The 23,830-nt window shown below is 40.7% G+C and overlaps 3 protein-coding genes and 1 non-coding gene across 15 annotated transcripts; 2 read left to right on the top strand and 2 right to left on the bottom strand.

The window, feature by feature from the left end:
• The first annotated feature begins 895 nt into the window (after positions 1-895).
• TRNAT-UGU lies at positions 896-967 on the top strand. The gene has a single exon. It is a non-coding gene; the product is annotated as a tRNA-Thr (tRNA).
• A 1,160-nt stretch (positions 968-2,127) lies between these two features.
• Positions 2,128-11,735, bottom strand: LOC102709308. Of its 10 annotated transcripts, none has more exons than XR_005812488.1 (9): positions 11,654-11,735; positions 10,855-10,997; positions 10,644-10,737; positions 10,386-10,507; positions 8,441-9,688; positions 7,199-7,369; positions 5,976-6,083; positions 5,506-5,537; positions 5,378-5,431 (listed from the first exon to the last, which is right to left on the bottom strand). XR_005812488.1 is itself a non-coding variant. In XM_040527738.1 (8 exons), the coding sequence occupies exons 2-8, from the start codon at positions 10,987-10,989 to the stop codon at positions 2,470-2,472; spliced, it is 1,815 nt and encodes a 604-aa protein (XP_040383672.1). In that variant the 5' UTR covers positions 10,990-10,997; positions 11,654-11,735; the 3' UTR covers positions 2,128-2,469. The 10 variants fall into 10 exon arrangements, 4 of the variants coding, with proteins under 4 accessions (XP_040383672.1, XP_040383673.1, XP_040383676.1 ...); XR_005812487.1 differs by lacking the exon at positions 7,199-7,369 and adding an exon at positions 6,746-6,803; XR_005812491.1 differs by lacking the exon at positions 7,199-7,369 and adding an exon at positions 6,750-6,803.
• A 2,633-nt stretch (positions 11,736-14,368) lies between these two features.
• Positions 14,369-15,165, top strand: LOC102722146 (ferredoxin-2, mitochondrial). Its single transcript, XM_040527452.1, has one exon. The coding sequence runs from the start codon at positions 14,451-14,453 to the stop codon at positions 14,931-14,933; it is 483 nt and encodes a 160-aa protein (XP_040383386.1). The 5' UTR covers positions 14,369-14,450; the 3' UTR covers positions 14,934-15,165.
• A 1,331-nt stretch (positions 15,166-16,496) lies between these two features.
• On the bottom strand, positions 16,497-22,800 carry LOC102721864. Of its 3 annotated transcripts, none has more exons than XM_040527315.1 (12): positions 22,636-22,800; positions 20,898-21,414; positions 20,118-20,268; positions 19,668-19,775; positions 19,115-19,524; positions 18,855-19,024; positions 18,690-18,744; positions 18,523-18,596; positions 18,346-18,415; positions 17,805-17,983; positions 17,662-17,734; positions 16,497-17,082 (listed from the first exon to the last, which is right to left on the bottom strand). In XM_040527315.1, exons 1-12 carry the CDS (start codon positions 22,783-22,785, stop codon positions 16,901-16,903), a joined length of 2,139 nt encoding a protein of 712 aa, XP_040383249.1. In that variant the 5' UTR covers positions 22,786-22,800; the 3' UTR covers positions 16,497-16,900. The 3 variants fall into 3 exon arrangements, with proteins under 3 accessions (XP_040383249.1, XP_040383250.1, XP_040383251.1); XM_040527316.1 differs by having other exon boundaries at positions 16,498-17,082; positions 17,808-17,983; XM_040527317.1 differs by having other exon boundaries at positions 16,498-17,082; positions 18,948-19,024.
• Positions 22,801-23,830: the final 1,030 nt, after the last annotated feature.

Here is a 23,830-nt window from a genome sequence, read left to right as displayed (position 1 = left end):
CCCTACGTGAAAGTAGAGGATACCTTTGGAAATTCACCGATGCAAGTTTATATTTATATTTATATATATACTACGTGATCTAAAGTTAATTACGTTGGCAGAGATATATATGGCTATCATAAAAGATATATTTATTAATATATTTTTAACCATTCTCATCTATTTATCTAGAGTGACTTTTTATATATATTAGCAGTGAGCATTATTTTATTATAGTTTGTATGCAGTTGGCTACTCCACTCAATCTCTCTCTTATCACGCCTTTATTTTGTCTAGACACCTAGTCCTACGAGCTAAGTTTATAGCTATCACACTCATCTTTATTATACTTGCTATTAAGATAATTTACGAAATTTGACATCAAACAAAAGGATATATAGCAAATTACACAGTTGCCCTTTATATATATACACACGTCCTAAATAATACACCGTACTCCCTCTATTTTTCCTTTATTTCACAATGTAACATTTTAAGTCTTACGCATACTTGTATAAATATTAATATATCTATATATAAAATATATATATTGATTAATATTAAATTTAGGCACCGCTAATATCAATCAGAGAGAAAGTGTATCTTAATTGTTTTTAAAGCAGCATTGAATGTGATTATATAATAGTTGTGTATAAAAGCATTGACGGAGGATAGAGATAAGATCATCTCTTAAAGTACTTTGGAACGTGAATGTAGTAAGTACAATTTTTATTGAAATAATCTGAGTTACAGAACGTAAAGTAATCTGAAATGATTTGAGTTATGCGTCTTAGCAAATTTTGTAGGGAATATATATAGTAGGATTATATCACGTTTGTGTGAACGGTCTTGAAAAAGGGTGTGAAAGTACAAACTTTCGTACATGAGAAAAATTGCAAACAAAAAAATCGTAATAGCCCCTATAGCTCAGTGGTAGAGCGTCAGTCTTGTAAACTGAAGGTCCGTAGTTCGATCCTGCGTGGGGGCATTTTTTTTGTCCCGCAATTTCATGCCGCCATTATTCTAAAAATTTGGATTTTCAACGTTAAATACAAAGTTGATTTTGAGATTTCTTTTGCTATAGTTTATTTTTTTTCTTGACTTTTAGATAGACAATAACACGTAAATAAAAAATTTACTTACAGATTTTTCGTTTGCAAAAATATCATTTTGTTTTTTCTATAAAAAATCCAAACGTTCCCCCTGTTTCTTCAACTTGAGATTATTATAATCTAGATTATTAGGAGTAAGCTGAAAGAAACAGACAACTTATTAAAGTCTAAAGACCAAACTTATTATAATCTGATAAGCTTATTTAGGTAAGATTTTTCTAGATTATTAGGTAAAAAATTACCCACCATGCCACCCACTCCCTTTTTACTATAAGCTAGGCTCTAATAATCTAGAAAGAAATAACTCACAGCTTATTATTCTACTACAGATTATAATAATAATAGTAATCTGACTCAATAATCTATATTATAATAATTTTAAGCTAAAAAAAACCTAGCCTTAACTGCTTTCAAAGCACCAAACAAACGACGGCCATCTCCAAATTCCATTTTCTTTGTTTTTTTATCTGCTTTCAAAGCACCAAGCAAACGATGCTCAAACTCATTCTTTTTCGTTTTCTTTGTTTTTGATCTGCTTTCAAAGTACCCAACAAACGATCAACTCCAAATTCCATTTTCTTTGTTTTTGAACTGCTCACAAAGCACAACGATTATCAACTCCAAATTCGCAAAGGCATCACCAGGCTTATTAGGCACGAGAAACTGGCAAAGGTCTTAAGGAAAGAAATATTTGGTTGCAGGTTCTACCAACCAGCTTGACTGCACAATTACAGGAATGGGATTCTCTATAATACTGCGGGTGACATGTGGGACCCACGTAAGCAGTACAACAGAAACATATGCAGTTCTTCAGAGGATTTGAACCCATAATTACAACAGACAACCTGTGAAACATAAGATGCATGTCGAGCATTTCATCACAGTAGAGAATTCACAAACAGCCAAACCATATCTTCTAGGTACCGTCCTGCTGGCTGCTGCCACATTACACTCTCCAGATGCCATGCGGAAGCACAACATTTCGCTGCATGAGGTAAAACGAAACGCGCGGACAAGAGGAAAAACACATGACACAATTCAGAAGTACAGGATAAACAAAAATGCAGGTTCAGAGCTATCCGAAAACTATGGATTGTTTGTACACGGTGTATGAAGGCTCGGCATTGCATCGAGGTATAGCAGAAGAAGAGAAGAAGAAAAGGGAAAACATTTGGCGCCTGGTAACTGTGCCCTGGTGTATAGAACTAAGCTACTCAGCTGCTAACAATAAAGAATCAACGAACCAGAACACAAGTTTGGAGTCTAGCTTGCTAACAATGGTATTTCTATCCCTTCAGCCTCCTCTTAGAATCTGACTAAGATGGTAGTTAAGCTATGCATTCTTGGCTATGTATCTCCTCCCTTCCATTTAACGCGATTACTGCATGTCAACAATGTAAAATATGTCAATAAATTACAGAAGATACAGTATGCTTACATATAAGGAATTTTATGTAGCTAACAACATTCAACATCATAGTTGTGATTTGGACTAGACCAGTAGTTCAACCAGAGAAAAAATATATCTAACACCATCCAATATAATCCAGGCTAGTTTATCATTTCTGGTATATGCCTGCTTTAAGGCAGCCAACTAAACCCAGGTTGGACGTTAATTTTGGCAGACTGCTGTGTTCAACCCAACAGTCCAACCAAGCATCTGCATGTGATAGAGCAAAATCAATTCCCTGAAGTCGAGACCGGAAATTTCCATCCAATACATGGGCAAAGGTGGGCAGAATAGCTGGTCATATTTGTTCTTGAAAAGAACATTTTTCAGAAAATCCATTTAATTTAAGTGTTTAACAACAAAAGATATGTTCAATTTACCAGACAAGTAAAAGAATATAAAGCGTATTCATTGTCTTTTGTTTCACTGCCTTAAATACAATTACATGGATGTGTCTAGTACAATCATGTCTCCGTACTATTCATCTTTTGCATGTCATTAACACTAAAAAAGTATTTTAACAAAAGGGCAATTGTGTTCCTACCCTTGTTTTAGAATGCACTTGTGATTTTACCCTTCTTTTTTAGGGTTTGTGATTTTGCCCTTACTTTTTTTAACTGAAGCTTAAATTTGCCCTCGCTCTGCTAAGTCTACTAGTGGTGTTTAATTCGCTAGAAAAAAAAAGGAGATATATGCCCTTTACAATTTCGATGGTAAGCAGATCAGTTTCCAGTCAATTCCAGATCAAGAATGAATGAACATCAAATTCATCAACCGCAAGATTACGAGGCCACATATCCCCATATGAAGAGGAATATTAAAAAGGAGAGGAGAAACAGAGATTGAATCAAGTGGAAGAAAAGGAAAAGGAAAACCAAGCGGAAAGAGAGATGAGCTGGAGGCTAACAAGACTTCTCCGGTTCTACTTTGCGCAAATCATCACTGTGCTTATCTGCCACCATCGTCATTAGCTACTTTGCGGAAACAGAGATCACTTTTTTTTTGGGGGGAGGAGGGGGGGGGGGGATTGTTGAGAAGGGGGGACCGTGTGAGCTCACTATTGTCAGGAAGGAAACGTTGGGCTACATTAGGCCGACTACACCTGGACGAACAGTACTGAGTCCAACCATAATCCATAATTCGGTGCTCTATATGCATTATTCTTGAAAAATATCTTCAACACAATGTTATAAAAACGAGAACTATCACCACGATTTTTTTTCATATTTTTTTACCATTTTTTTTCAAAAACTATGAAATCTCACAAAATTTGCCAAACCCTACCGCATCTTACCTAAGTTGCTCCCCGACGGCTCACCTGATTATCACGACAATCGTGGTGATTATCATAGTTTTGCAAGCCCTGATCAGGACCCACCAAACAGTCATCCAAAATATAGGTAAATGGGAGCTTGGATCAAAATCACAAACCCTAAAAATGGAGGGTAAAATCACAATAGGATCAAAAACAAGGACAAGAACACAATTGCCCATTTAATAAAACATAAGGCCCAACTAGTAACCCAACTAAGATGTGCAAGACACTCTACAAAATATGCTTAGGCTCCATTTGCACTTGGTATTGAGGTGGATTAGATATATACAACTGATTTTAGAGGTCTTGACTGATTTTCTTATAATCTACTCCCTCTATCCATTAGAGCAAGGCTAATAATATAGGCAACAAGTTGGATATAAGAATACTTGTAGCCTTCTCTTAGCCTACCCATATAGTAGTTAGCTATTTATAATTAATATAAAATCCACTTGTCTCTCTCACAAAGTTTCTTAGTTCTTATGTCAGAACTGGTCGTAAGCTTACAACTCGCTTCTCCTCTCTCTCCTCTTGTCTCTTCTCCACCTCAGCATTTAGCTAGCTTATAACCTGCTATTATACTTGCTCTTAATAGAAGGGATTTTGGGGATGAATATGGACAAATGCCCACAATCCTTTATAAGGTCAAAGGTAGTAAGTCGTAAGTAGGGATAGCAATTTTGCCCACAGGTCCAGATATCTGTGGGTACTGTGCCCAATGGGCATCGACATGGGTCCATTTTTCTACCGGTCCAGGTTTTATATTTTACCTATGGGTAACCCATGCCCAACCCGACATATACATATTGGTTGATTTTTGCCCATCCCTCGTACCCCTTCTTACTTGACCCATTTAATGTCTTGAATTTTGGTGAAATTATACTAGCTTAGTGATAATTTATATTACTCTTTGAACTGTTGATGATAATTTTATAACTATTTAATAATGTTACTCTTTTATTGAATTACCTAACTATTGAGATTATTATGTGAGACCCATTAGGTACCCGACGGGTATACTCATGGCCACTGGGCACGGGTACATGCATGAAGTTCTACGGGCATGGGTCGGGTGAGCGAAGTTGGGTGACGGGTCAAGTATGGATTTGCTCTACCCATGCCCAACCTGACCCATTGCCATCCCTAGTCATGCAATACCTTTGTGCTCAAGATTGAAAGTTTGTACGAGAAACATTTTTCTAACATTAATTTGATTATTAAAACAAACCTAGTGAGTGTAGATTTAATTTTCTACACCAAATTGAAAAATAAGCACAACATAAACCACAAACCGAGCCTTAATCCTTTAGCAAACTTTTGCATCAAAATGGCTATTATACTATCACTGTGGCACTCAATTAAAATCAAAAGTAATGTCAGTAATGTCTACTAACCTTTGGTACAAGCCTTGCTGACCTTCTAGGTAATGAGGCAGGCTTGGTCTGTTTAGCAGAAGCACTTCTTAAGCTAAGTAGTATGTTTCTGGGAGGTTCAGCACTTGGTGGTGTCGTGCTCTCTAACTCCTCAAGCTCATCAGGGTCACAAATCATTTTGTATGCAGAACTTTGTGCTGACCTGCCAAAAAAGACTATTTAAGTATGTATAATTTCCCAAGAAAATGATATGTACAATGTTTTCAAAGAACATACTCTGCACCATGCTTGGAGCTAAAAGCATTGTCCTGCAAGGAAGTTAAAGGTCAATAATTTGATCTGGAACCTCCGAGTGACATCATTTAAGAAATAAAAGAATAGCATGTCATCAGAATAGTATAAAAACATGCAATATTTCAATCATACACAGAACAACAAGATGGGGTCACATAAATGGAATGTTGTGTTACTAACTACTAGATAAAGAAATTTTGAGGAAAAGTATTATTAGTAGAAGAAATTGATAAACAGTACAGGGAACATGCAGGGGACAATTCACTGTATGAAGGAAAACATTGGATTCTCTGTCAAAACAACAAAACACTGGATTTGATAAAACTTACTTAATATGTGTTTGGATTTCTAAATTAAAACGATAAATAGCTGGACTTTTTTCCAAGCCAGAGTAGGCACTGGTAACGTATACCGGAAATGCCAGCTTAGGAGGTTATCCGAATATCAATTACCAAATATGCAGGTTTGCAGCTGCAGATCTAAGATTTGGACATGTAGACTTGGCCACAGTTAAACCAGAATAATACATTAACCAGCTTTCCTTCTTTCTTCCCCTTTTACTACAAAGTACAAACCAGTGAAACAGGTCAGCCATGCACTTACTAGTACAGTGAGAGCTCACAGTAGACTAGTTGAATAATGACCTTGCATGGATGACTACAAATAGAAGCTGACGTCAAACTATAACTAGGAAAGTGATGTAACGAAATGTATCACGTGTGGGCCATAGATGATTTAGCTCAACCACAAGGACACAGAACTTCAGAAAAGTGTTTCTTGGCCACTTAGGCATTTTGAAAAATGAAGACGAATAATCTTGTCTAAAAGAATGGATCATGCCTGGTAATTTCAGGTTATCAATTCTGTATCTCCTAGGTGTCAAGTTCCGTATTTCTGCTAGTAAATACTTAACATAAAGACATGATTGGCACAACAATACAAACATTATATACTAACTTTTTTAGTTTAAATATTTATTATGAAGTCAATTTTCAACTCTTCAGGATTCAATGCTAACTGAGTCTAAACCATACTTGCAAAGCCCTTGTTTCTTGTAGATAAGACAACCGTCAAACAACACCCTTTTTTCCGAGTTTTCAGAACTCTAGATTTAAACCTGCCTAGAGTGAACGATAATCAGTAAGGAAAGTGCAAACACAAGAATATTACTTCACAGCATTGCAGCTAGATGCCTAGATGCAGAGTGTGATGAAAAGACTACCTACAGAATTCGGAACAACTCTGGCTCTCCATGGGTTGACCCTGCGCACCACCGATGCCTATACAGTGGAGAGGGGCATGCAGGCTCAGATGGAGCAACTTGCCTACAGTATGGAGAATTCGAAGGATGCACCCAATATCATATTGGCGATCAAGGTGCTTGGTATAACAGCAAGTACTCTAAGTCAGTCGATGAGCAAATCATGCCAACTTGTTCCTTAGTTATCCATAAGACCAATATACCACGAACAAATTGGACCACAAGGCCCACACAGATATAAGCAAGCAATTGTTCCAACGTGTGTACTTTTGTATCCCGCCCACTATGGTGAGTTGATGACAAATTCAACTAGATTGTTGTCATTTGCCAGGCATATTGCATAAAGCTCCATGCTTTATCTATGGTATAATGAATTGAGAATCATCTTCAAGTTACAAGTGCTAGTGTGCATACCCGAGAGTTCAATATGGCCTTTCAATGAGCAGATGAATGTGGGTTTTGCGATCTTCTACAGATCAGAGAAAATGATGCAGGGAAATTATATTATACATGGACCTTCAATGATTTATCGCAACTCAGGACACAAGATTTGAAAGGGTTGTTTTCTTGACCATAGTGCTGTGCCTGTACAACGGGAAATAAAACGTTTAAAAAAAGAGTACAGGCCAGAACAAGAAAGGATCAAAGAAGCAATGCATTATGCATGGCAGACTTCAAGAGGTCACTAGTTATGGATTCCTAAGTTTCACTAGATTCTTGCTGAAATAAACATAATTTTCAGCTTTCTCAAACCCGCTTATTTTGAAAATTTTGTGCTTATTACAGTTGTGCATCTTACTAGATCACTCTCTTTTTTTGGAAATCATATAATGTCTAGTTGTACATTTTCTTCAATCATTGGCCTCTTAATTCGCCCACTGCAGGGCACCTCTCTGCTGCATCAAAAAGGGAGAGGCACTGAACAAAAACTTTTATTGCACCATATCTTCGAGTAAAGTCCTTGAGCCGTGAGGTTGCATGGTACGTCCAGGTCAGTAAGGCTCCGATTTATGAAGTGCCGTTTAGCTCTAACCAAATTAAGACATATCGGGTTCCTCGTCTGTCGTCTTCAACAGCTTACAACTCTTGTGGGTCTGAGTTTGAGCTATAAATACATACTAAGTACAACCTTGAATTCAAGTACAACCAGCTTAAATGTTAATATTGAACATTAAATGGTAAAAAGCAATCATCGCAACCACTTGCTGGATGCCAGTAGAAAGGATTGAAGGAGACAGGAAGAGATCAAGAACTGAAGCAGCAGGAACACAGGAATTACATGCATGACCTTGCTGGCAAAAAGTTCGAACTTTGAACAACAAAAAGCTACATACGTTGCTAAGTAGAACGCTGAGAAGAAGAAACATAAATGGGATACAGTAGCAGTATTCATTGCATCATCTGCTGCTGCATAACTAATCAACTATACCCATTCAGATGTTAATTTTTTATCTGCAGAAGTCATTTTCTACTAGTATCACTGAGCTGAAGGGGTAAAATCATAGCATAGCTTCTCAGAAGACCATAAAAGCAACAGCATGACTAGTTAAAAGACACATTGGTAAAATAAATCATCAATACATCACAAGTGCTTGCATAGTCAGTATAAGAGCACAAATCTATTCTTTTTAACTAGTATCAAGAACGCGAAATTACCGAAGCAGCAGGCGATGGTGTTGGGCTTGTGGGTTTGAAGCTTCCAGCAATACAATGCTCTGCAGAACTAGCTTCTGACCGGGCATCTGTAGCTGGCGGTTTAGCTGATGTTTGTCTGGCTAGTTGACAAGATATTGACAGCCTGTCATGACAACCTATATCTTCATCTGCTGGCACTGTTTCCACTGGTTCATTTTCCAATATAACTTCATGGGCGTTCCCATTGTGGGTAAGGTGCGCCCCATCAGTAACATTTATAATTTTGTGTTTTTCCTCAGAAGTTGGGGAGCAGTTTGCATTGGAGTCACTTCTAACCACACCCCCTGAGGAGAATGCTCTGTCTCTATCAGTATCAGCAACCACAACATTTTGAATGCAACCAATTTTAACAGGATTGACTGTCTCTTTGTTACTAGTTGGATGTGTGGAATCATCAGCAAGGGGAGCATGATTTATTTCAGGACATCTTGAGAACACAACGGATTCTTGAGGAAGCACTTCATTATTCAAAGCATTAGCAGTCATAGAGGTTAAACAGGAAGAAGATACAACTGGAACTCCCTCCTGTGATACAGAAATTTCAAGTGAAGTATCAGGCAATGTGGATGCAGATGGCATAGAGTTTACAGCAGTTGCATCAGGCAGATAGGGCTCTGAGGAAGAATTGTCAGCACCAGTTGAACCTAGTGATGAATTTGTGCAAAGAGCAATGCTGCCATCTCCTTTGGTTTGTATGTCCACAGTAATATTCCCAGATGAAGACATGGATTTGTTGCTGTCATCTTTCGTCGCCAGGCTACTGGCAAAATGAGAGAAATTTCCAGGTTCAGAGCGATAGGTATTTGAGGGAATGAACACTTCCTTCTTCAAGCTATCAAGCAACATTGATGGAGTGGAATTCAGATCAACAAAAAGATCAAGTCCCTCATCTGACATCACAAAAAATTCAAATGAAGACTTTGTGGTTGCTGGTATCTTATCAGATAAACCACTGCCAGTATCTGTAACGTTTTCACCAACATTAGGGGCCAGGAAGCTTGATTCCGGAGAAATTTCATCATCTGCCTTAACAGTTGAATCAAGATCAATTGGATGCTCTTGAGTTCCCGAGTTCTTTCCAATACCATCAGCAATTTGTGAATGAACATTAGAAATGATCCCTTGAGCAGAAGGTGAGTGGCTAAAGCAGTCTATTTTTCCATTGTTGGTTGAAACTGGTGTAGAACTCACTCTGGTTCCAGAGTCCTGCTTCAAGATACATCAATAGAATTAGTAAACTCATATATAGAAACATAAAAGTACTAAGGGCTCCACACATACGAGCAATGCTGCCCCTTTTGATGCATAAAAGGTAAAGAGACTCTACCTTATAACCATTATATTAATAGCAGGTCAAAGAGGTACAGATAAAAATGCCTAAGCAGGTAAGCCAGGTGGCGAATGGGAATACATAAAGAAGGTACAGGAAGTGATAAAAATAAACTAGAGAACTTTTCAAAAAAAAGATGATAAGACTGGCTCTGGTAGGGTTTCTTACAAAGCAACAATCTAGCTCCAGTATTATATTTGTCATGGAGAACATAAACGAAAGTACTTCAAGTAGCACCATTTGATCAGGTCAAATATGGTTCAGACAGAACATATCATGAATGTAGTAATTTATACAGATTGAAAATACTATTGTCAACTGGTATATGCTGAAGGAATTCCTTATCATATTAAAGACTAAAGAGCTCATATCCAGCAGCCACTTAATACAATAGAAAGGCGTGCTGTACTTCACCACAAGGTTAAATGTAACATTTGAAAAGGACAAGAGGTACCGTACAGAAATTGCAGTGATACTAGAAAAAAATCACAGTATCTTATGTAGCATTTGAAAAAGACAACGGGAAATGTACAGAAATTACAGAGATACTACAGAAAAAAAATCACAGTTTCTTACACTTTTTTTCAATGTTTCATCCATTGATGTTTGAGGCCCTTTGTGATGTTTTACTTGAAGAATAGGTCTATCAACATCATCCCTTTCACTTTGTGGGCCTCTTTTATGGCTACCTTGGCAACCTGCAGTTATTTTGGTTTCATTAGAGACACACACCATATATTCATGTTTCTATGAGTCATAAACCCTCAAGTAAACATTGACAATCTTAAAAACTATGCCAACATAAGAAAGTTACTACAAAGTTACTACACATACGGGTGGATACTTCTTTAGCATTTAATAACAGGGAAGGCGAGACAACAAGGGATGCAGGTGTTTTCTTTTCAGGTGATGCATTTATTCTTCCCTTCTGAAAAACAAAGATGGTACAAATTATTAATTTAGCCTCTGACAAGAAATTTAATGATAAATTCTTCCAGCCAAATTAGATGCAGGTACCAAATTTAAAATAGGCATTATTGGTTACCTCAAGAAACAAGGCAAGCGAGCTTGCTAGCTGAGAGTGACTCTTGTTTGCAGGAAGATTATACTGTTTGCACAAAGATTGGAGCTCATGGTAACTAAGGCCAAGGAGATGCTTTTGGCTTTCGTCCAACCCCATCGGATTGACTGTGGAAACACATTGAAGGCAACAACAACATTAGTCCCTCGTCAGCCGAAGACAAAAAAGGCAGTGAACACGGCACACATCTGAAACGAAGCGAGGCAAGCCTATCCAAGTATGACAATCAGACGAAGATCACCTCAGCCACAACTCGATTAAAAAAAAGGAAAGAACACTGTACTAGACATGCCAACGAAAATGGCATCCGCCATTTGTCCACCGGTATTTGCTCATCCTGTCCGGTAGTGCAGAAACAAGCCCGGGGCCCATGCCCACCGTCGTCAAACCAGCGCGCGCGAACATGGAGGGAATCCACGATTTCGAAATTCGCCCCAACGGATCCGAACCAAAGCCGAGGGAAACCAGATCTAACCAGACGCCGGCCGAGCCCCTCCGGAGCCGATACGCAGATCAACCAACCCTACCCGCCACCCGCCGGAACCAACAAAGAGAAAAGCGCCCGGCAAGCAGACGCTCACGTCGTCCCCCCCCGACGACCGGCCCAAGCGAGCGACCAAACGAACGAACGCGCAAACACACACACACACACCGACGCCCCGCCCCGCCCGTCGCCGCGCGAGGCGGCGTCGCAAACCAAAGCCAAAAAAAAAAAAGAGAAAAAAAAAACGAGGGACGACCGAGAGAGGGGAGCTTCGCTTACCCGCGTCGGGCGGTCGCCGCGGAGGGAGAGGGAGAGGTCGAGGCGGCGGCGAGGGCGAGGGCGGATTCGCGTGTCCTCCTCGCGGTGGGGGGTTCGGGGGGGGGGGGGGGAGGGAGGGAGGGAGAGGCGGCGCGGGGGATTTGGGCGAAACGAGGCAAGAGAGGGAGGGGGACAGCACGCGCCGCGGCCGGGGGGTGGCAAGGCTCTGGTCCTTCTAGAGGATTTTGCCGCGGCTTGCCTAGCTTTTGTGTCCGTCCGTCACCGTCACCGCGGCGGGAGCCACGTCACCCTCGCCCGCCTCGCCTGCCAGGTCACGCGCGCCGGCCCCGCGGCCCGCGCCGATCTCCTGCTGCTTTTGTCCTGGGGGTGGGGCCGGGGACCGCGCTGGGCCCACCTGGCATATTCACGTGGCAGGTGGGGGTGGGGAGGGTAGCCACCTGGCCCGTCGCTTTCGGGGTAACTCTTATCTGTCTCTCTCTCACAGACAGGTGGGGCCGTGCTGCGTGGTGGGGATCAGAGCGTGGAACTTGGGATTCCGATTGGTTCGTGCTACTTCGTCGTCCGTGTGGATGGTTGATGATGACGTGAGTTCGAATTTGAATTTTTGCTCTCGCTGCAGGTAAAAATTGATTTCTTCGGCTAGTATAGTAATATTATTCTCAGCTTTTCTTTGGATTTTAACCGTACATTTTTGGAACGGGTATGTAAAGTTTCCATATCGAAGTTTATTCTAAAAGATTAGGGATAGTTTTCTAACTTTATAATAAGTTAATTTTAATGGTTTGTACTATTAAAAAGCTATCAAAAATACAAAAAATCTTTTAGCCATCAACAAAGTACACAACCTACATGCTGTGTGTTTTTTTTTTGCTATAAAGAAAGATTATCCAAGTACCTAGTACTACAAAAAATGAAATTAACCATTAATTTGTTTATTGTGAGGTATAATATTTATCCTTCACCGCTAATCTGTATTCTTTTAAAAGGCCTTATAGGTGGTGCTAAATAGTGAATCTGCTGTCATCCACTCTATTACCATGTGGGTCCCTTAAATAGTGAGGTAGGTACATTTTGTCTATTTCACGACCTAAAAGCTATCAGACAAGGCACCCTCACTAGTAGAAGCAAAGTTAATTGTAATTCTGTTGTGACAAACCTTTTATACATATTTTCTAGTTTGGTCTTGCCATGTATATTAGTCGTTTCCAGCTAATATAAGCAACTATGTAACTGAACCTACACATACAAAATAATAACAAATATGATATAGAGTAATCTTTTAGCTTTAAGGTGTATGGTGGTGTTATCTTTTTTTTTAATTATTGTTGTAACACATGTGTATTCATCTATGGAGAGTATATGTTTTTCATTACGAAACAACTCATCTATGGAACTATACTCTCTAGCCAACCTTTCAACGACGTCATGACCAGGTGTGGCAAATGGCTAATGCACAATGTGATTCAAAAACATAAGGATAAGTCAATTGGTCGAGTAACACTTTTAGAAGAAGATTCTCGCTATTTTTCATGGCCACCGTTGGTTACAAGAGCTCAACAATTTGTTTACACTGACTAAAACAAGGGGACCGCAATAATTAAAAGACGATTCAAGTTGCACAAACCTTCAGAGATGTAACCAAAGAGGTAAATGATAACATCATGGCAATTCAAAACATTTGTGTCAAGAGGGGCAATGTCAATGCAAGAGGAAGGGAGATGTCACCACCCACCATTCCATCGTGCCTCAGCAACACTTTACCTTAACTCCCCGTGCAAGGGAACACCGTTTATTTATAATTATGTATTTATACGTAGTCATAGGCAAGTTATTTATAAGTTTGATATAAGATGTGACTTGGGGATAGAGGAGATTGTGTACTGCTTTTGCATACCTTTTAAGTGGAGAAGTATTGATTGGAGCTAGAAGGGAATATGTACAGCGTATTATTGCCTATTAGGTCTATATGAAAGATGATCTATCTCCTGGCTAAGTGTATTTTGAGCATGCTAGTTATGAATGGGAATGGCTGGTGTTACACCAGCTATGAGCTTGCCAAACCCAAGGGGAAAAGGGTTTCACCATAAAACATCAAAAATGCATTGCACGATGTAGGATGGTTTAAACGATCTCATGTGTATGACATCTAAACTGGCTATGTTTTAACTTTAATAGGCGAATCTACATAATCACAATCAAAGATTGATTATCAAGTATCATTTTCATCCATACCCCTGACCGTTATAGGTGAAAAATCATGTGACATTGTCTCAGATGACATTGAACTGAACAATCATAAACAACATGATCCTAGAAAATCAACAATACTAAAATTATGATGATATACATGGATCTAAATGGTAAAGCCAGGGGTTTCACATCCATCTCAATGTCACACAGACACCGAACAGACTCAAGCTACATGATCACAAATCAATCCAAAGATCCAAAGAGATTGCATGACTTGTTGTATTTTATAGATTCTATCGAAAGACTGAGAAATAAAAAAAAACCAACTTATTATAATTAAAAAATAGTTTCTAGCTAATTTTCCCGAGTCTATAACTACGTATTCTTGTAAACTTTTTGACTTAAGATTCTGCGACTACAGCCGCAAGACGGCAAGAGGCTCGCCAAGCAGGGGCGTAATCACCCTTTGACACCGAACTAATCGACCAGACACAGACAGTGGGCCAGGGTACTCAGTGACACATGTGCACTTCCCTCGCCATTCACCATCTCCCCTGCTCCTCCCCACCATTGCTCCCCTTCAGATCCCCAACCCGAAACCCTAGCCATGGCGATCGCGGGGCGCGCCCTGCGCCGCATCCCCCTCCACCTCGCGCCCTCCCTCGCGCGGCCCTTCTGCGCGCTCTCCCCCGCCGCATCTGCCGCGGCGCCCGCCCCGGCGTCCGCCAAGGTCGCCGACCGCATCGTGCGCCTCCTCGCCATCGACCCGGACGGCGCGCGCCGGGAGGTGGTCGGGCTGTCCGGGCAGACCGTCCTCCGCGCGCTCGCCAACGCCGGCCTGATCGAGCCGGAGTCCCACCGCCTCGAGGAGATCGACGCCTGCTCCGCCGAGTGCGAGGTCCACATCGCACAGGAGTGGCTCGACAAGCTGCCCCCGCCCTCCTACGAGGAGCGGTACGTCCTCACCCGCGCGTCGCGGAACCGGGAGCTCAACAAGCACGCGCGGCTCGGCTGCCAGGTCGTGCTCACGCCGGAGCTCCAGGGGATGGTCGTCGCCGTTCCGGAGCCCAAGCCCTGGGACATCCCGTAATGCGAAGCCGATACGACGATGTGAGGTTTCCTTCCTCGTCTCTCTCGGTGGGTGCTTTCGCGCTGCGCCGTGACTTTTTTATGTTACGAATTTGATGAAAGAATAATGATTTGATGGTCAAAACTTAGTGCTGATGTTGAACCTTTGTTTACTTTGAATCTTGAGCATGTGGATGAATGTAATGTGGAATCCTTTGAAATTGTCTCAATTCGCTTCAATGGTTTTGCTTGTACATATGATGAATTGTTTGTCGCAGCTCAAGTTAGATTTATCCTGTGCACATCCATTTGATGCTTGACTGTTAGCTTGTAGGCCAGCATGATGTTACTGTCTATAATCCACATGCTAGAAGGGTAATGAGGTATTTAATTTCAGCTACTTCTGATGCGAACCACCTTTGACTGTGGTTGCAATTCAGTGCTAGAGTTCTAGGGTGAAGAGAATTTAATAGGGCAGCCAATTTTTTTGGGTTAATCTTGGCTTTTGGAGGATGGAGTATTTAGGGTGAATGAATTATAGAAATGTTTGAAGTCTTGAAGTGTCAAACTATAGGAAAAATATGAAACTTGCAGGAACAGCGCTCTCGTATTGAACTAGCATAAGGATGCTAATGTGCATTAATTCACTGTTTGCATGCTCCACTGTTTCTTATGTTCTTCCTGAGTTCGTTATTTATTCCAAGACCAGAATATGACCTATAAGAAGGCTAGCTCTTAAGTTCTGAAATTTGTCGGTGACATTGGTGCTGTATTGTGGTTGTGTTTGTGATGATAATGCTATCGGCAATTCGATACTTGATGGAGACATGAGAAAAGAAGTTTAAACGCTTGCAGCAACTGAGTTAGAATCATTGTGTTGTTGATCACAATCATGGATCTCATGCTGGCCATTCTCTGCCTGGAAACTGTCATAGCAGCTAGTCCCAGATGACCCACATTCGCCTGATAATCTTTATACCAGCCTCTGTAGATTCGTTGATTTTCCACGCAGTTCAGCCCGACTATCGCTTGCTTGGTTGAAGCATAAACAGTTCATTCATGCACAAAAAGTTTGGAGTTTGTGTTACACAGTATTGTTCGTGCTTCAAAACTTTCAGATAGCTGGAATGGAATTTTTAATTGGTGCTGCACAATAATATCGTTCAGATTTCAGAGCACCAACAGTTGGAATGTTACAAGCTTATGCTAACTGTTCAGATTTCAGAACAACAGATGGATCTGGTGCAGTTTGCCCTGCTTTGGTGCAAAACAGTTACCTGCTCGTCATCCAGCGGCGAGAAAATTTGCCGGTTTGGTGCGTTGGTTCCTTGATTAATTTCATGTAATGCAAACTAAATTTGGCTGCTCACTTATCTGCTACTATCAGCGAACTCTTAACATCAGTTTACTCTTGGCACATAACGTCTGATTCTTCATGGTTGACAGCCAAACATTTCCAAGTACCAACCACAGCTAAAAACTTTTTGCAATAAGTTCAACTCTACCAAAACCAATGCAGAAGATGGGGACATGATTACCAAAATCAATTTCAATAGAGAGAAGGGAAAATGAAAACCAAAAAGGAGCAGAAGATGGAACGACACATTTCTACCAAAATCCAATACAGTAAAGAAGATGGAACAGAAAAAGCAAAAGAACAAACCAGCTCTATCAAAAGAAGATCGAAAAAGCTCTAATGTGGATAATCAAACGAAACGTCAGTACCAAAACTGATAATTGCAGACAAATCCACGACAGATCTATGGCTATTGTTTAAAACGGCCACGAAATTCACACTGCACCTGCAGCGTCACAGAATTCGCGAAACGGCCAAAAAACTATTAAAATCAACAGCTACAGTTTGAACGACACGAGTGATCACTACAAGGTAAAATGTCTAAACGAAGGGGATGCATCATGCATGTCTCAGAAAGTTCAGCGCTGAGTTGCAACTTTCCAGCTACCTGCTGGCTACCAATTTCAGGGGGTTTACTTCAGTAGTCTTCGGTCAGGTGCGCTCCCCGTCTTGTTGGCATCAGCCTTCTTGAGAAGCTCGTTCAGAAGTTTGGCAGCTGCAGACTCCCGTGCCTCGCGAGGGGTCGTCTTTGGATCCCCAAATGTCATTTGGCTGAACTCCAGGCATACAACATCTACGTTGGCCAGGTACATCCCTGAGAAGATAGGAGAAAGTTGTAAAAGAAGTGCTCAACATGATGTGCAACGGTGTGAGAGCAATGAAAAGAAAGAGGCTGGCAGTAGAAACAAACTGCTATTTCTGATTATGCTAACTGGCAACAATAAATTATTATTGAGTGAGTGCAAAGCTGCTAACTGATCTACAGTACGGGTCACAGTACCAAAAGAGTGCATAGTAAGCTAAAAAATTGCAAGGAAGAAGTTCAATAGTCAGGTGTTGAAATCTCTAAATAGCAAATAGTATGACAATCTTACAAACCCATCTTTTCGCTTACACTTATGCTTATAAGCCAAAATTTGAATTTTTAATTTTAAATGGAGTAGATTTTGAGTTTCTTTATCGTATTTTGTTTTTCAGCCTTGTCTTTTGGATCGCTAAGAACACGTATATAAAAGTTTTATTCATAAATTATTTTTCATTTGCAAATACACTGCTTGGCTTTTTTCCTCAATATCCAAACAATTACCCCCTTAATTCTTATGCCTATGAGTTGCAAGGATCCGTACTTGATCATTCAGGGAATGGAAGAGATCAAGTAAATATTTGCACATACCATCTTTTAGTGATGGAATAACTTTATATCTCGGAAGAATCCAATTATTCTCACGGCAGACCTCATCCAACTCCTGCATCGACAAATGTTAAGGGAAGGAAGAGGAGGAAAAACATTGAGAGGGAGGAAGGGGAGAGAGAGACTGCCTGGCATTTATTGCGTTGAAGGGAATCCATTGTCAATTTCTTCCTCTCCAAGGTCAATGTTTCATATCTGTCACCAGACCTGGATGAACCATCATCAACTTCCACCATATCTAAGCTATCAGCAACAACTCCATGTTTTTCTAGCAGTGACATCGCTTCTGGTGTCCAATCCCCTCCTGCGCATGTTTAAACATGATCAGTACTAAAAATCTGGAACTGCTAGGATTTAATAGAAAAGAAATAAATATATCAGACCTAGAGCAGATAGCCATTGACATATATATGAAGACACTCATATATTGGCTAAATCGTTATTGAGAATAATAAGTTAGACATATTTGTGTTTGGATACGTGGGATAGAATCCCTGCCCAACCGCATGGTATATATGATCCACATGTAATGGGGAAGCATCCAACTATTCTTAGCACATCTATATGCCTGCCTCCTTGCGAACAGATATGATGTTTTTCAGTTACATGATTACAAATTGTGGTTGCCAAGTTAAGCCATGTTTAGGTGCAAAGAAGATAGAATACCAGCAAAGACTGTCTGAATGTCCATATCAAATTGAACAGTTTCATCTTCAATAATGCGTTGCTTGCGATGCTGAAACACAAAAATCAGTCGTTGAGTTCATATCAGGTCGATTAAAAGGGCAATTTGATGCACCAAGAACTAATAAGGCTTTGAATGAAAGATCTAACACAACATACAAGATCATCCCGTTTTTTCAGATATGACTTGAAATAAGCATACTTCTGATCCTTATTGTCCTTAGTATCGCCACCTTGATGTAATTTGCAGTGCATAGATTAAAAAATTAGGGAATGTATAACCAATAATAGGAAAAATAAGCAGTCTCGAATAAGATTGTACCAACCTGACTTTTTTGACATTTCTGCGCTTTTCCATTCCAACTGAGCAACCCCTGGTGCCTGATAAAATAATTTCTTCTTCAAGTTGATAAGGATAAATGAAACACATAAATTTACATACTATAATCATAAGACTGAAAAGATCAACAATGTATCAGTAAGCCTTTAACCTGGCTAACAGAATGCCTTTGTTCAGAAGGTGCATGCGATCCTTCTGCTTTCCAGAATTCTGATACGTCAACATCATCAAGAATTTGTATTACCTTCTCAACAGCCGTATCTTCAGAAATATTTCTGTTTAAAGAGTGCTTCGCTCTTATTTTCTTGTCCATTTGAACACCTAAAGTAAATCAATTCTATCTCAAAATGGAGAAGCAATGGTAGGTCAATAAAATCAAACTATGGTATATTGATATTTGGTACAACTCACCGGCCTCTACATCCACAATTTCTGTGCTTGTTGTTGCTGTCTCTTTTGCATTAACTGAACCGTTCATAAACTTCATAGTTTTCACATCTAGAACAGAAGGCAGTACATTTTTTACCCTGGGTATCTCACTGTCACGACCCTCTGCACTGTCAGCAGCTGTGGCCCTGAAGATTTCAGATTTTCTTTTGCTGATCACATTACTGTTTCTTTTGTTTTTGCTGGTGCTGCAGTAGTTCTTGTCAATACTAACATCTGCTTTTATTTCTCGTCTAATTTTCTTTTGTGCTGACCCTCTTCCATTAGATTCTTGTTCTTTCACATTTTCATCTATTTCACAATGCGAAGAAGACTTCCCATTTCGACGTGTTTCTTCCTTTGTCATGCTCAACGAAGGATCAAAATGCCATTTCCTGAAACAAGCAAGCATCATTAACCATTATAAAACCAGCAAGTATAACAGATAAATAGTTTTCTGTACTCCTTTAATCTTCCATTGCGTTCAATATACCCCTTCCTTTCATGCATAAATAGCTGAAATAAAATCATATGTTACCTGTGCAGGCAGCCAAACAGAATATCCTTATATGGGAGTATGTGATAGCTCTCAGCAACAACTGTTGTTGTAGGGTATGGGCGTTTTTCAACTACAGGACCAATCATCCTGTCAAACAGGAAAGTAGACGGGGTGGAGGCACCATAAAGATCAATTAAGAAAGACAGCTACACTAATTAGGAAATACAATTAGCTGATGTTATCACGATTAGTGTAGTAATAGCAAAAAAAAATCAAGCATGCATGTAAAAGCTTTATCAAAAGCTAAAAACGGGAAAAAAAAGCTTTAACACCTAGCTAGTACACTATTTAATACATAGAAATGTTTCTAACCAAACCGTGGACTATAAAGGGTATCAATTATATCAATATACAGTGTACATGGGTTTTGATTAATAAATAAGGTTATTGCTGATCAGAGTGCAAATGGGCCAGTGCGTAAAAGCAAACCTCTTGATCAATTCTTCAATGGGCACTTCCACGAAGTTGCCTTTAGCAGTTTGCTCGTAATGTAAGATGAACAGCTTTGTAGTTGTCCCTTTTTTAGTCAATGAATATGCTAGATGCTCCTCAAGGAGACGCAAGCTTGAGCGCTCGATACCTATTAAGAACACTATAGATATCAAGTACAGAAATTCCAGCTATATGATTCACAAATGGAAAATAAAGCATGTAAAGAACTATGTCCAACAAAGAATTGATTGCTATCAGCACATGTTATTTACAAGGGAAATTATTGATTACAATGTTCCTAGTTATTTATTCATGTACCAGTGAAAATAAGCAATACTAAACATTCATGTTTCAGCCATTAGTAGCACCTCAGATTGGTAATATTCGGCTAACCGAAGTTTTTTGCCGGGTTGGCCAAAGAAGGTCGACCATTTTTTTTTTTTTGAAATACGGTGGGAGAAGGATTTACAGTTTTTTTACAATTCATTCGACAGGAAGTATAACCCGGCAAGCACAAGGTGCTTCAGCAGCACCTCATCCACATACCTTCATTAGAATGAAAATTATAGGCATGTCTAACCGAAGTTTGCAAGCTACATAGGCATGGTTCCCAATCTGATTGAATTATTGAACTAGAATGAAAATTGACGTACTCAGGGTGCAATAGTCTTAGCAGGGAAGCACATTGCTAATTAAAAAAAGATAATTTTGTTCAATTAAGAAAATAGCTAATATGGATATAGAAAACAAAATAGAGAAAAATGGTATAGTAACAACCTGTTCTAAGCTCCACCTCTGAAAATGCTAACTTTTGGAGGACATATGGTCCATCCAAAGGTTCATGGGCCTCTTCATTTTCTGATTCTTGTCTTTCTATATGGTTGCCGTTATGCTCACTAGAGGAAGATGTGTCAATCTCTTTCTCCAAAAACGAGCGAACATTTTTGCGGACAGAGCCACACTCCAGCAGACATCTTTTCCTTGTTGAATCAAGAAGAATCACAGCGACCTTTGAAATCGGCCACATGGTCATGTCTGGAGATTCTTGGCTAGCGTCGAGGGCTTCAGCGATTCCGCACGCATCCACGACTGCTTTATCGGTCACAGAGAGATTCACAGCCTCCCCAGAACTTGAGGAACTCTTCTCATGCTGGTGGACCATAGTCGAGTACGCAAGCAAGCTCTCACCGAGAGTAAGAGTTGCGCACCTGAAGAATCTCTTTGCATCAGCGAAAGCAAGCTGCGGGAATTGCTTCCTGTGGTAGTAGTTATACAGAATGACTGCCATATGAATCTGCAAGATCAACAAGCCGGTGCAACCAGAAAGTACTCAGCTATGTGTTACAAGTTGCATAAGACTATAAGTGAATTCAACGTAGGACTGACTACAATACAGAATACAGAATGTAAGAGGTAAAATCAGTTACAATACAGCATTGTATTGTAACTATAGTGCCATCTTTCTACAGACAGCTACAATACAGGATACGCGCCTCTTAAGATCCCGCATTTCTGCTACTACTCCTTGTGTCGTCAAACCAATGCACTACTGAGTTGCAACGGTTGCGCACAAGGAGACAGAGGTTGTGCCATGAACCGTCGGTGCTACGGGCGGAGCTAGTCCCTTTTGTTGGGGTCAACAAACCCAAACAAAATATATAATTTCTTAACAAAACACTCTTCATCTCTAAGCATGATTATATGTCTAATGAAGCTGACCTCAGCGATGTTTTTAGCTAGCTTCGGCACTAAACTACAACTCACCGCTGCTGCCAACTTCTGTAGGCAGGATACCGTTACGTCCGTTTCATATTACAATATTTTCTTATTCTTCTTAGATTTATATGGATGCTAACGAATCTGAACACATATATAAAATATATTGTTGTTACGTGGATGAATTAGGTAGGGATGACTAAAAAATCAACAAAAAATCTCCTTTTTTTAACTCATTGAATTTTCTAGAGGCTTTTTTAGAACATCTTTCAATGTCCTTTCCTATATTAAAATCCCAATCCATGGAATCCTCCTCGCAAAAGGAAGAAAGAAAGAAAGAAAAAAAAAAGCAATCACCAGAAAGCGGGAAAACTTTCCCGATATGGAACGTCCCAGTAAATTTACGCCTTCCCTCTCTCAGAATCCGCCTCCCTATATTCGCTGGCAGCTACGACCCGCAGCCGCCTTCTCCCCTACGCTTTGTCGGGAAAGTCCATGCCAACGGTCACGCCCACGGCGCAACGCCGCCCGCACCCATGGGTCATGGCCGGAGAGCGCGGGGACGCCATGGCCATCACACGGCCCTAGAAACCATGGTGCGCTCGCGCCGCGCGCAAAACAAGCTAACCCGTGCCCTGAAAACGCGTCTCCGACGGCGAGCACCCCAAATCTCCCTCCTCCCCACACCCGGCCGCCGCCGCCGCCACCGAAACGCAGAACCCCGAACACCCACCTACCCAACCCACCCACCGCCCCCCCCCCCCAAGGCCCCCACCAAAGTTGATCCATCCCGGCTCACCTGGCGCGCGACGTCGGCCTGATTCTCCGCCGTCATCCTGCTCCCCTTCCGCAGCGCCGGTCGCACGAGGTCGTCCACCAGTATGCCCACGGCGTCCTCCATCTCAACCACCACCCCCTCCCCACCACCACCGCCACGCTCCACCTCCATCACACACACACCCACACACACACAACCGCCCACGCAGCTAGGGTTTCCGGTGGGATCCTCCCCTCCGCGCCGGCGCCGCGTCCGTCCGGTGAGCGGCGGCGGCGGCGCTTTTATAGAGGAGGAGGCGAGGCGAGCCGGAGAAGTGTAGGCGCGAAGGGACGCGGGGGCGACGGCGTGCCGAGGCGGAAATGGAAACGGGTGGGCCCCCCCCTACGCGCGGGCGAGATCCGCACCGTCCCTTTTCTCGCTGGGCAAATCTGGGCCGTCCATCGCCGCCGTCACGAGGAGCGCGCGGCGAGACGGGAGGGGAAAGCTTAGCCATTGCCATTGGTGATGCGGGTTGAATGAAGCAAACCAACCAGGCAGTCGAGTCGTTGCAAGCACAGCTCGAAACAGTTGGAATCGGTAGCATGTCTACGAAAACGATATTTAGTTGATTTGAAATTATATTTGGTCGGAATAGGTAGCATGTCTATGAAAACAGTATTTAGTTGGTCAGAATTGATAGTATTTAGTTGCGGTGGTGCGTGATGGATTTGTCACCTATCTCACTATCAACCCTCTCCTATTTGTTGAAATAACTAATATATATATATATATATAAAGTTAATTATATTAATTCTACTTTAATAAAATACTAATGATGTTTTTTTAATAAACTCCTATTGCAATGCACGGACAATATGCTAGTTACCAAAACAACGCTCGATCCATCATAAATTTTCATTACCATTTTCACCGATATACGCAATCATATACTCCCTCCGTTTCATAATACAAAATATTTGACTTTTTTACTTGCAAGGTTTGATCATTTGTCTTATTTAAAAAATTATGAAAATATCATTTATTTTACTTGTGACTTACTTTATTATCGAAAGAACTTTAAGCACGACTTGTTATTTTTTATATTTGTAATATATTTTTAATAAGACGAATGATCAAAAGATATAAAAAAAAGTTCAAACATCTTAAGTAGTTAATAGTCCCAAAATACCAAAGTCTAGTACTAACTCTGATCAATTCAAAATCATAATAATAGGTT

This window comes from Oryza brachyantha, chromosome 9, assembly GCF_000231095.2.
Source record: "Oryza brachyantha chromosome 9, ObraRS2, whole genome shotgun sequence".
Classification (NCBI taxonomy): Eukaryota; Viridiplantae; Streptophyta; class Magnoliopsida; order Poales; family Poaceae; genus Oryza; species Oryza brachyantha.
Note: the sequence above shows the minus strand (reverse complement) of the source record. Positions and strands in the feature narration are given on the sequence as shown.

Coding starts and splice junctions, on each gene's coding strand:
- LOC102722146 (XM_040527452.1), top strand. CDS start 14,451: ATGGCGATCGCGGGGCGCGCCCTGCGCCGCATCCCCCTCCACCTCGCG.
- LOC102709308 (XM_040527738.1), bottom strand. CDS start 10,989: ATGGGGTTGGACGAAAGCCAAAAGCATCTCCTTGGCCTTAGTTACCAT. Junction 10,508..10,643: donor TGCTAAAGAAGTATCCACCC/GTATGTGTAGTA, acceptor AAATAACTGCAG/GTTGCCAAGGTAGCCATAAA. Junction 5,432..5,505: donor AGCTCCAAGCATGGTGCAGA/GTATGTTCTTTG, acceptor CTTTTTTGGCAG/GTCAGCACAAAGTTCTGCAT.
- LOC102721864 (XM_040527315.1), bottom strand. CDS start 22,785: ATGGAGGTGGAGCGTGGCGGTGGTGGTGGGGAGGGGGTGGTGGTTGAG. Junction 21,415..22,635: donor AGGCCGACGTCGCGCGCCAG/GTGAGCCGGGAT, acceptor TTGATCTTGCAG/ATTCATATGGCAGTCATTCT. Junction 19,776..20,117: donor ATTGAAGAATTGATCAAGAG/GTTTGCTTTTAC, acceptor CCTGTTTGACAG/GATGATTGGTCCTGTAGTTG.